This window comes from Molossus molossus, unplaced genomic scaffold (assembly GCF_014108415.1).
Source record: "Molossus molossus isolate mMolMol1 unplaced genomic scaffold, mMolMol1.p scaffold_m16_p_2, whole genome shotgun sequence".
Lineage (NCBI taxonomy): Eukaryota > Metazoa > Chordata > Mammalia > Chiroptera > Molossidae > Molossus > Molossus molossus.
In genome coordinates, this window is record NW_023425355.1 from 43,944,437 (window position 1) to 43,957,631 (window position 13,195).

The 13,195-nt window shown below is 34.8% G+C and overlaps 1 protein-coding gene across 2 annotated transcripts in view; it reads right to left on the reverse strand.

Moving 5' to 3' along the window:
* Positions 1 to 3,984: 3,984 nt before the first annotated feature.
* Positions 3,985 to 13,195, reverse strand: part of LRCH2 (leucine rich repeats and calponin homology domain containing 2) — a 156,680-nt gene continuing 147,469 nt past the window's right edge. For both annotated transcript variants that reach the window (XM_036271296.1, XM_036271295.1), the window contains one exon: positions 3,985 to 4,104. In XM_036271296.1, the coding sequence (XP_036127189.1) occupies positions 3,985 to 4,104 (120 nt within the window). The remainder of the gene's footprint in view (positions 4,105 to 13,195) is intronic.

A 13,195-nucleotide genomic window follows, 5' to 3' on the forward strand; every position in this document is an offset into this window, starting at 1 on the left:
AATGTAAGAACATATTCACCAATGATAACGGGTTAATTTTTAAAATATACAAAGAACTTATACAACTCAACACAAGGAAATCAAACAGTCCAACGAAAAAATGGGCAAAGAGCATAGTGGGTATGACTCAGTGGCTGAGTGTCAACCTACGCTCCAAGAGGTTGCTGGTTCAATTCCTGGCTGAGGCACATGCCCAATTGCGGGCTCAATCCCCAGTAGCGTGCACACAGAAGGCAGCCAATAGATGTTGATGCTTCTCTCTCTTTGATGTTTCTCTCTCTCTCTCCCTCACCCTTCTTCTCACTCTAAAAGTCAATTTAAAAACATTTAAAAAATGGACTTGACGAAAATGGCGGCAGAATGAATGGAAGCTACACAGATCATCTCCCAGGACCAAACTGGAATTACAACGAAAATAAAGACAAATCGTCAGGAAAAGGCAACAGAAAAGCAGCTTGGAGGACAACATGACCAGGGACTCTGACTCAATCCTGGTAGGACAGCGGAGGCACTAGAGGGGGACTGGGAGGCCATGGTCGGCAGCTCGGCAGCAACCTTAGCTGGGAGCAGCACCCTCGGGTTAAACTCCTAAGTGGCTCTAAAGTGCAGAGCCCGGACAGACGCTTCAGTAGCCATAGCCACTTACCTTGGGCTCTGGCAGAGGAAGGGCAGACTGGAATGGAACTGTGTGGGGACACTCAGGATTTGGAGGGCGCTCAGAACTTTTGCTGAGTTGCTGCCACACAGGACTGTGGTCACCTTACTCTACTCCTAACCAGGGCTCTGAGGAGAGTCTGGTCACCTTACTCATACTCAAGGCTCTGGGGAGAGGCTGTGGCACATCCCATGGAGATTCAACCCCACCTGGTATCCATTGAATTGCAAATGGAGGCCCATTAACAACCAGCATCTGCCCCACACTCAGAAAATCCCCTTACAATGAGCACCTGGGAGTTTTTCATTCAACTGAAAGACAAAGGCTCTTCAAGTAACATCTACTGATAGCAGCCAGGCAAAAAGCTAGAGGATAACTGTACCATTCCTGGGCTACCAACTCTAACCAGAACAGAGACCTATTAAAAAATGTTAAGTACCATTTGTTACTGAACAGTAAACTGATATTAATATGAAGCTTGAACCACCACAAAGCCTTATTATTCAAGTTGGTCATTGGACCGGCATCTAAAGACAATTCAAAATTCTATGATAAACTTACAATAGTTTTCAAACAACTTAATGCCAAATATCGCTTATAAAGGTAGCATCATTTTGAAAAGGTATCCTAGGGAATTATTGCTTTTTAATGAAAACATTATCTATTGAAAATAGCATGATATAAATAATCTAGACTCTTAAACAACTTACATACTTGAATATCCTGTTGAAGTCTATTTTTCCATACTAGAGAACACAGACACAAGCTATCAAATATCTACAAAAAGTGGATGCTGTTGACAGAAGAGGTAAAGAGGGAGAAAAGAAATCTCAGATTAATTTTTTCAGTCAACTTTATTTATCCACAGTTTGCATTGGTATTACACATTTAGGGTTCCATTTATTTTTAAATGCATCAGAAAAATCAATCATGATAGATCTGTGACCAATACAAACATTTCTGAATTCTTAAAAAAATTGTTAGAAAAGTCAATAAACTAGTATTCTGTAAAGATAATTATTCAACAAATGGTAATGCATTTTCACTCTTTATTTGAATTTTAAGTTATCCAACATCAGTTCTTTCTTGTGCCATACAGTAATAAAACTTAGCAGAAGTAACTATCGACTGCACTTTTAGGACCTAATAAAAAATTTTAGTTTGATTACTTAACTGTCTTCAAATCACATATCCAATTCAAATAATGATAATCATTCTTAATTCAATACTGATGAAGTAAATATATAATAACCATAAAAATTTTACAGTTATTTAAAAACTACTAAAAATATACATCAGAGCCTTGATATAATGTGTCCTTGGGTAATATGCTGCGAAACTGCCTTAGAAGTGGTTTTGCCTTTTGGCACTATAGTAAATAAACCACATGGTATAGACTTCAGATGGATCCATCCTAAATGGAATTTTGCTTTGTTGTACAAAATGCTACTGTGAGGTTCTGGTATAGCTTTTCTTTAAAGCAATAATTAACTCACAAATATGTGAAATGCAATAAGAAAATAGTCTATAATTTCACTAATATTTCAATGACATGAAACAGAAAAATACTTATAAAATAATTATCATCTAGATTGATTAATAAGAGGAATCCTATAGCATGATAACTATGAAAGCAGTATGAATGATTGCTTTAGCTTTTAGTGGTCACTTTATTTGTTACATTATCAAATTTCTACAATAAAACCTAATAATGAAAGTATTTATTTGCCATTTTTTTTACCTTTATTACCCAAGTTTTCACTATGGAGATTATGTCAATAAAGATTTTTTTTAGATCCAACTGAAAAATAGTAACTAATTAGCTCAGATATTTAAAGCAATAAATTATTAATAATTTAAAATTTAAACCATATAGTCATAAGAACCTTTAATTCTTTAAAAGCTCCAATCTGACCCTTGGGGAATGTAAAAAACACTGTATTCTAAAGCTAAAACTTAATTATATGGCTTTATGCCAACTGATTCAAAATATTACAAGTTGTTTCTAAATCAGCCCTTATTAAACCATTTGGCACCATAGTTTTTGTCTTTTCTATATACCCTTTGAAACACCCAGGCCAATATTTTTAATAAGTTGCATCCATTTTAAGAGGTAATAAGTGCAAATAATCACATATTTAAGATATGATACTTGCTTGGCTACTACAAAAGTAATTACACTAAGGTTGTTCTATAGGAAACAGTTATTCATAACAGTAATGTTTTTGAAAAATTCCTGCACTACTACCAACATAAATTTATCCACTTCTAAATTAAACAAGGACTTTATGTAACAGTATACATATGAAAATATTTATGGAATGGTCTGTGTTTAACTCAACATCATATTAGTTGAGGATCATAAGATTTACAGGGTCCATAAATGGCCAGATTAAAAAAAAAAAAAACCTATTCCTTAAATGTTGCTCTCTGAATCCGAATATAACTGAAAGCAGCACACTGATGTAATGTTCCTGAAAGTCAAGATATAAACTGAAACTTGGGCAGTTTTTTCTAAATGTCCTTGATAATTAGTACTCTGCTAGTTCTCAAAAACCTTACTGCTTTGTGTAACATTTTCAATACAGAAATAAAATACTCTTCAAACAATACATTTCAAAAAATGATTAAGTTTTGCAAAATTAAATAGCATAAATTAAACATATTAATATTGTTTTCACACAACATGAAATAACCAATGTAAAGGAAATTGCAATGGACTAAATAAAAAACCACAAATATCACAATGTGAGGCACATTTAAATTCTCACATATTATTGACATTACAAAATCTACTAAAACATTTTAAAGTTTTACTGATTCCATTAATACATTAAAAAGAAATTGCAAAAATGTTTAAGACTATGTTAGAGTCATCAATTACACAGGCACTTCACATGTAAACAATCTACAGTACAACTGAAAATATTTTGGCAACAACTATAAGAATTTAATATAAAGTCATAATTCTGTATTTTCTACTCACTTTTTCTAGAAAACTAGGACACAAAATTAAAGAAATTGTGTATAAACTAGAATTAGAAGTGTATTGAATAACTCAAATATAGAATTGTTTAAATTGGTTTAAACAATTTACCTTATCCAAACATTAACTGGTGTATATGCTGTATTAAAGAATTGAACTTAATGTATTAAATTGAAATCATATTTTAAATTTAGTATCAATTTGATTTTTTTAATTTAATACATATTTTTAAAAACTAAAGCTTGATTAAATAAATTTTTGATTAGTCTTATTAATGAATTTGAAATAGTTGAAATAACTTCAAATAAATGAAATTATACCCTTATGATTTTTAAATGTTGTATTAAGCCATAGAAAGCTGAGATGCCTTGGTTGTAGGTAATTCAAGAAGAGCCTGAACTGTGACACCAACTTTGACAAGACCTCTTTCTTCCAAAATATGATGAGGCAAACAGAGTCTTTCCTGAAAAACAAAATGAGTATTATCAGAACATTTGTTTTTAAATAAATCAATAAAGCCTAAATTAGTCAAAATTGGATTTTAAAACATGCTTTCTATAAAACTTCAAGTAAAGAGCACACAGTTCTAATTAATTCTATTCTAAAATGTCTATTTTTAAAAGTAGACTTTTATGGTATGGGTTATATTTTACAGGCTGTGTTTGACTGGAGGTTGATCTGATCCACCTAAAAAAATATTTTAATGTGGGATGGTCATGCTAAATGTTTCCTAAACTCTCGTGCTAGAGTAGAAAGAGAACTATATTTCCAGCCAGGAGACCTAAGGGCCCAGGTTGCAGATTTGATCTCCAGTTGGGATGCGGACAGGAGGCAACAGATTGACGTTTCTCTCTCTCTCAAATCAATTAAAATATATACATTAAAAAAGGAAATTGAAATTTGATCATAGACCTAAATGTAAAATTTAAGATTATAAGACTTCTAAAAATAAACACAAGAGACAATCTTTGTGACCCTGATTTATGCAAAGATTTCTTTGGTTTGATACCATGATAAAATTTACGTCAAAAATGTGTAAAATTGTCCAGTGGTGTAGCTCAGTGAGTTGAGAGGATCGTCCCATGGACTGAGAGGTCTCAGTTCAATTCCCCATCAGGGTAGGTGCCCAGGTTGTGGGCTCTATCCCCAGTAGGGGGCGTGCAGGAGGCGGTCAATTGATGTTTCTCACATAGATGTTTCTCTCTCAAAAAAAAAAAAAATCAATAAAAACATATTTTTAAAAGACCTTAAAATATATGTAAAACTGCGCTGGACATTTGGCTCAGCAGTTGGAGTGTCGGCTTGCAGACTGATGGTCGCAGGTTCAATGCCCGGTCAAGGGCACATACCTGGGTTGCAGGTTCAATCCCCAGCCCTAGTCGGGGTTGTGAGGGAGTCAACTAATCATTGTATCTCTCTCACATCCATGTTTCTCTCTCTCTCTCTCTCTCCCCCTCCTCTCTCCCTCTCCCTCCTTTCCTTTTTCCCTTCTACTTTCTCTAAAAAATCAATGGAAGAATGTCCTTAGATGAAGATTAACAACAACAACAACAATATATATATATCTAAAACTATTCTTGGAAAGATACTACAATAAGGATGAAAGACAAGTCAAAGACTGAGAGACAATGCCTGTAAGTCATACATCTGATAAAAGACTGTACATAATTTATAAAGAAATCTAAAACTCAGTGATAAGAAAATAACCCAAATAAAAAATTGACAAAAGATTAAAATAGACACTTCATTAAATAATTCATACAAATGGCATATAAGCCCTTGAAAACTTGATCAACATCATTAGTCTTGAGGCAAATGCAAACTAAAACCATATTGGAAAACCACTACATACCTATTACAATGGCTAAAACTGAAAAAATAACAACAACAACAAAAACCCACTGACCACATTGAATGTTGGTGAGGATATGAAGGAACTAGAACTCATACACTCCTGATAGAAATGTTAAATGGTGTAGCCACTTAGAAAAAAGTTTGCACTTTTTTATTTTTATTTTTATTAAATTTATTGGGGTGACATTGGTTAATAAAATTACATAGGTTTCCAGTGTACAATTCTATGATACATCATCTGTATATTGCATTGGTACCCACCAACCAAAGTAAAATCTTCTATCACCCTATATTTGACTCCCTTTACCCTCCATTACCCCTCACCTCCCTTCCCTCTGGTAACTACCATACTGTTGTCTGTGCCTATGAGTTTTTGTTTTTCTTGTTTGTTCACTAGTTGATTTGTTTTATATCCCACATATAAATGAAACCATGATTCTTGACTTTTTCTGTCTGACTTATTTTGCTTAGCATGATATTCTTGAGATCCATCCATGTTGTCACAAATGGCAGTATTACGTTTTCTTTCTTTCTTTCTTTCCTTCTTTCCTTCTTTCTTTCTTTCTTTCTTTCTTTCTTTCTTTCTTTCTTTCTTTCTTTCTTTCTTTCTTTCTTTCTTTCTTTCCTTCTTTCCTTCTTTCTTTCCTTCTTTCTTTCTTTCTTTTTTTTTTTTTTGGTGCTACATGCCCCTAGCGGGAACCGAACCCGGGACTCTCTGGTCCAAAGGCCGACGCTCAACTGCTGAGCCAAACTGGCCAGGACACAAATGGCAGTATTTCATCTCTTCTAATGATTGAGTAGTATTCCATTATATATATGCAGCACAGCTTCTTTATCCAATCATCTATCAAAGAATACTTTGGTTGTCCCCATATCTTAGCCACCATGAAGAATGCTGCAATGAACATACAGGGGTGCACATATCTTTTCAAATAAATGTTTTGAAGTATTTCAGGTAGATACCCAGAGGAGGGGTTGCTAGGTCATATGGCAAGTCTACTTTTTTAATTGAAAAAATTACAGATGTCTCCCTTTTCCCCATTGACTCCCTCCTTCCCAAACCATCCCCCCTCCTTCCCAATCCCACCTCCTCCTGCCTTCCCAAGCCTAGTGTCCATGTCAATTGATTGTGCATATATGCATATAAATTCTTTGGTTTATCTCTGCCCTTCCCACCCTCCATCCCTTTGATGTTTGTTCGTTTGTTACCTACTTCAATAATTCTGGATTTCTTTTGGTCGACAGCTTCTTTTGTTCATTATGTTCCACAAATAAGTGAGATCATGTGGTACTTACCTTTCTCTGACTAACTCATTTCGCTTAGCATAATACTCTCTAGGTCCCTCCATGTCATCCCAAAGGGCAAGAGATGTCTCTTTCTTACAGCTGCATAGTATTCCATTGGTAAATGTACCACGGCTTTTCTATCCACTCATCTACTGATGGACACTTGGGCTCTTTCCAGATCTTGGCTGTTTATAAATAGTGCTGCTATGAACATAGGAGTGCATATATTCTTCCTATTAAATTTTTGAGAAACCTCCATACTGTTTTCCATGGTGACTTTACCAGTTTACATACCCACCAGCAGTGAATGAGGGTTCCTTTTTCTCCCCAACTTCCCTAACATTTGTCTTGTTGTAAACAGCCATTCTAACAGGTGTGAGGTAGTATCTCACTGTAGTTTTGATTAGCATTTCCTAATAGCTAGTGAAGTTGAGCGTCTTTTCATATATCTGTTGGCCATTTCTATTTCTTCTTGGGAAAAGTGTCTGTCCAGGTGTTCTGCCCATTTTTTAATTGAATTGTTTGTTTGCTTGGTGTTGATTTGTATGAGTTCTTTATATACTGGGCCTTCTTATAAGGTTAAGATTACACCTACCATATGTTCTAGCCATTCCAATCATAGGCTCCTAGATATTTACCCAAAATTAAAAAATGCCCAATAAATTCAATAAAAAGGGGGGGGGGAAGAATGCATATATCCAAAGAACATAAATGTTTATTGATGCCTTATTTGTAATCTCTAAAACTGGTAATAATTGAAATGGCCATCAACAAGTCAATGGACCAACAAACTATGGTGGATTCATACAATGACATACTACTCAGCAATAAAAAGGAATGACTTATTTATACATGCAACAACATGGACTCTTAAAATAATTATACCAAGTGAAAGAAGCCAAAAAATACTCATATATATTGTATCATGTCATTTATAGAATCCTAGATAGAATACACAAACTAAACTATAATAACAGTAGATTAGTGGTTGCCTGGGGGAAGGAAGGATTGCAAAGGGCCACAAGAAACTTTTGGGGATAATGTACATGTTCATTACCTTGACTCTGGTGAAGTTTTCATGGTGTACATAAATGTCAAAACTTATCAAACTGTACATTTTATTTATATGCACTTTATTGTCTGTCATTGTACCTAATAAAACTGTAAAGAATATGAAAATGTCCTAAAACACACAAAGAACTTAAATGAAAAAAGTGACTAATTATTACCATTTCTAAGTCAGAAAATAACAAATTGAGCTAAAAATAAAAGGCTTTCCTATGCCAGTAGTTAGAGAGTTTAGAAAATGTGAATTGTTTACTGATTCCTCTGTAGCTTCCCCACCCCACCTTATATTGAAAATGGTTGGGGAACAAACACTACTCTAGAACAAGCCGTAGAGAGAAGACAAGAGTACTCAATGGAGAACAGTTTTTGTAAGACCTTCCTATCTACCCTCCTTGCCAAATGTATCACGAAGGTGTGTGTAGTATGTTGGACTGTCTTTTGTTTCACGTAAAAGAATAGAGTATCCAAGTTAAAAGAATGTGCTCTAAAATTAGACAACCTGGGTTCATAGCATGACTCCAGTGTTTACTAAAAGTGTGACCTTGGACAAGTTTCCTAACCTTTATGTGCCTCAGGTTCCTCACTTATAAAACATGCATTAATTTAATAAATGTTCACTGAGAACTGCTCCCCCAAAATCTTTTAAAATAAAAATGGAAAAACAAAAAAATATATATAATACAATATTGTTAGAGAAAAAAAAACTTATCCAAATTTTTCTATTTTCTCATTAAGAGATTCAGAGCAAAAAAGAATAAACTAAAATAAAATGGTTGAGAATTAAAATTTTAAAACATCATGTCAACCATAGAAAAGAGAACACAAGAGAACAGCTTTGAAATTACACAGCAGGTCACCTAGTTCTCTCTATATAAATAATATTTATTCAGTTCAGAAAAGAACATTAAAATGGAATCTGCAGGGCATATTATTATGAATGAGACTGTTGAAAAGAGAGTTTAAGAAGCCTAACTCATTATATAAGTGTATCAAATCAACATATTATACATCTTAAACTTACACAATATTATGCCAATTATGTCTTTAAAAATGATTTAAATAAATTAAATTAAATTTTATTTTTTTATTTTTTTCCTCACCCGAGGACATTTTTTGTTCAGGTAGAGTGGGAGGGAGAGAGAGGAGGAGAGAGAGAGAGAGAGAGAGAGAGAGAGAGAGAGAGAGAGAGAGAGAGAAACATCGACGTGAAAGGGACACATCGAGTGGTTGCCACCCGCACGACTGACCAGGGCCAGGGACAAACTGCAACCAAGGTACGTGCCCTTAGCGGGAACCGAACTGGGTCTCTCGGGACCGCAGGCTGATGCTCTAACCGCTGAGCCAAACTGGCCAGGGCTTAAATGAGCACTTTTATTTCTTTTTTTTGGTATGTGCCCCTAGCAGGAACTGAACCCGGGACTCTCTGGTCCGCAAGCCATCGCTCCAACCACTGAGCCAAACCAGCCAGGGCTTAAATTTAATTTTAAAAAGCACAAGTAGATTGTGTTCTGCTAACAATATGATGTCCTCTGAAAAGTCAGTCATGTTAATGTTAGGGTTATCAGGTTTTGATTATTCATTTTCATTATACATTTACAATATAGCTTTAATTGTTAACTTTACAGTATTACAACAATTATGTGAAACATAAGCCAATTCCTACAAATTTCAGACAAAGTTTTCCCACTGAAAAGTTATCATATGTTATTAAGTTTTCAAATTAGATATTTAAAATTTAGTTTAAAATGCTATTAACCTTGAATGTTAATCTTCCAATCAGAGTCTGTCCATAGATTTATTGTGCAAAGGGGTCCAAATATCCTCCAGAAGGAAAACGTACAGCAGTAATGATCTAAAGCAAATTGTAATATGGCCACTAAGTTACGTTTATTCAATGATGTGTACGTTAAATAAATTTTCCCATATGTGTAACTGTTTTCTAAATGACTTTCCTTTTTTTAATTTTTATTAATTTATTTGTGTTACAGCTGTTTCTCCTTTCTTCCCCCATTTACCGCCTTCTCCCCATCAACCCCACCCCATACTCGGCTTTGTTGTCCATGTCCATTGGTTATGTGTACATGCATATAAGTTCTGTGGTTTATCTCTTCCCTTCCCCCACCACCTACTCTAATGAGGGTTGTCAGTTTGTAGCCTACTTCTACGTCTCTGGGTCTGGCCTATTCCTCAGACTTTTATGTTCATTATATTCCACAAATAAGTGAGATCATGTGATATTTGTCTTTCTCTGCTTGGCTTGTTTTGCTTAGGATAATACTGTCCAGGTCCCTCCATGTCGTCTCAAAGGATAAGAGATCTTTCTTTCTTACAGCTGTATAGTACTCCATTGTGTATATGTACCACCACTTTGTTATCCATTCATCTACTGATGGACATTTGGGCTGTTTCCAGATCTTAGCTATTGTCAATAGTGCTGCTATGAAAATGGGGGTACATATATTCTTTCTGATTGGTGTTTAAACCTTCTTAGGGTATATTCCTAGAAGTGAGATCACTGGGTCAAATGGCAATAAAATTTTAATTTTGGTAGGTAACACCATAGTATTTACCGTAGTGGCTGCACCAGTGTGCATTCACACAAGCAGTGTACAAGAGTCCCGTTTTCTCCACACCCTCGCCAACACTTTTTGTTTGATGATTTGTTGATGGCGGCTATTTATAGAGGTGTAAGGTGATACCTCATTTTTGTGTTAGTTTGCATCTCTCTAATGACTAGTGATGAGCATTTCTTCAAGTCTCTTGGCCATTTGTATGCACTGCTTGGAGAGGTGTCTATTTAGCTCCTCTGCCCATTTTTTAATTGGGCTCTTGTCTTCCTTTGGTTGAGTTGTAAGTACTCCACATATTTGGAAATTAACCCCTTATCTGCCGTATCATTGGCAATTATGCTCTCCCATACAGTGGATTGCCTTTCCATTTTGATGATAGTGTCTTTTGCTTTGCAGAAGCTTTTGAGTTTGATGTCGTCCCATGTGTTCATTTTTTCTTTTGTTTGAGTTGCCTTAAGTGATGTATCAGTGAAAATTCTGCTGCATATGATGTCTGAAATTTTGTTGCCTACAGTTTCCTATAAGATTTTTATGAATTCATGGGTCACACTTAAGTCTTTTATGAATTTTGAGTTTATTCCTGTGTATGGTGTAAGTTGATGGTCTAGCTTCTTTTTTTTTTGCATGCAGCTGTCCAATTTTCCCAATACCATTTATTAATAAGGCTGTACTTACTCCATTGTATGCCCTTACCTCCTTTGTCAAATATTAATTGAACATAATGTCTTGGGTCCATTTCTGGGTTCTCTGATCTGTTCCACTGGTCTTTATGCCTGTTCTTGTGCCAGTACCAGGCAGTTTGGATTATAGTAGCTTTGTAGTATGACCTAATATCTGGTATTGTGATCCCACCTACATTGTTCTTTGTTTTCAAGATTGCCATGCCTATGTACTTTTAAAGTATGTGTTCTAGTTCTGTGAAATATGTCATTGGTATTTTGATGGGGATGGCATTGAATCTATAGATTGCTTCGGGTAACATGGACATTTTAATAATGTTAATTCTTTGAATCCATTAATAAGGAAAGTGGAACGAGGCTTCCACTTTTCTATATATTACTCTATTTCTTTATCAGTATCCTGTAGTTTTCTACAAATAGGTCCTTTACTTCTTTGGCTAAGTTTATTCCTAGGTATCTTAATTTTTTTTTTTGCCATGATGGTAAATGGGACTGTTTTTTAGTTTCTCTTTCTGTGACTTCCTCATTGATATATAAGAATGTCGTCGATTTATTAAAAATAATTTTGTACCCTGCTACTTTGACAAATTCATTTATTAAGTCTAGTAGATTTTTGATGGAGTCTTTTGGGTTTTCTATGTATAATATCATGTCATGTGCAAATAATGACAGTTTCACTTCCTCCATTCCAATTTGGATCCCTTTTATTTTTTCTTCCTTTCTGATTGCTGTAGCTAAGACTTCCAGTACTATGTTAAATAAAAGTGGTAAAAGTGGGAATCCCTGTCTTGTTCTTAAGGGAAATGCTTTTAATTTTTGTCCATTGAGTATGATGTTGGCTGTAAGTCTTCCATTTATGGCCTTTATTATGTTGAGATATAGTCCCTGTCTTCCCACATTGCTGAGCATTTTTATCAGAAATCGGTGCTGGATTTTGTTGAATGGTTTTTCAGCATCTATTGATATGTTCATGTGGTTTTTAGTCTTTATATTGTTTATGTCATGTATCACATTTATTGATTTGTGAATATTGTACCAGCCTTGAATCCTTAGGATGAATCCCACTTGATCATGGTGAACAATTTTTGTTGATGTATTGCTGAATCTGATGTGCTAGTATTTTATTCAGGATTTTGACCATCTATGTTCATCAAGGATATTGACATGCAGTTTTCTTTCCTTGTAGTGTCTTTTACTGTTTTTGGAATTAGAATTATGGTGGCCTCATAAAACGAGTTAGGAAGTCTTCCTTCTTGGATTTTTTGGAATAGTTTGAGGACAATGAGTGTTAGTTCTTATTTGAATGTTCGGTCAAACTCCCCCGTGAAGCCATTCGAACTTGGGCTTTCGTTTGCTGGGAGAGGCTTCATAAACTCTTCAATTTACTTAATTTTTATTGATATGTTCAAATTTTCTCTCTTCCTGGTCCAGTTTTGAGAGACTATATGTTTCTAGAAATTTGTCCATTTCACTTAGATTGTCAAATTTGTTGCCATATAATTGTTCATAGTATTTGTTAATGATCCTTTGTATTTCTGTGGTGTCAGTTGTTACTTTTCTTTCATTTCTGATTTTGTATATTTGGGTTCTGTCACTTTGTTTCTTGGTGATATTAGCTAAAGGTCCATCAATCTTGTTTATCTTTTCGAAAAAACAGCTCTTTGTTTCATTGATCCTTTGAATTTTTTTTTTTTTTTGTCTCCATGTCACTTATTTCTGCTCTGATCTTTAATATTTCCTTCCTTCTACTTGCTCTGGTGTTTTCTATTTGTTTGTTCTCTAGTTCTTGAAGTTGTGAGGTTAGATAGTCTATTAGAAATTTTTCTTGTGTCTTGAGGTAGGCCTGTAGTGCTATGAACTTCTCTCTCAGCAATGCGTTCGCTGCATCCTATAGATATTTTGTTGTTGAGTGTTCATTTTCATAGGTTTCCAGGAAGTTTTTAATTTCTTCCTTGATTTCCTTGGTAACCCAGTCATTGTTTGATAAAATGCTATTTAGCCCACATGTGTTCAAATTTCCTTGCATGTTCTTGTTGCAATTAATTTCTAGTTTCATGCCATTGTGGTCTGAGAAGATGCTAGATATGATTTCAAT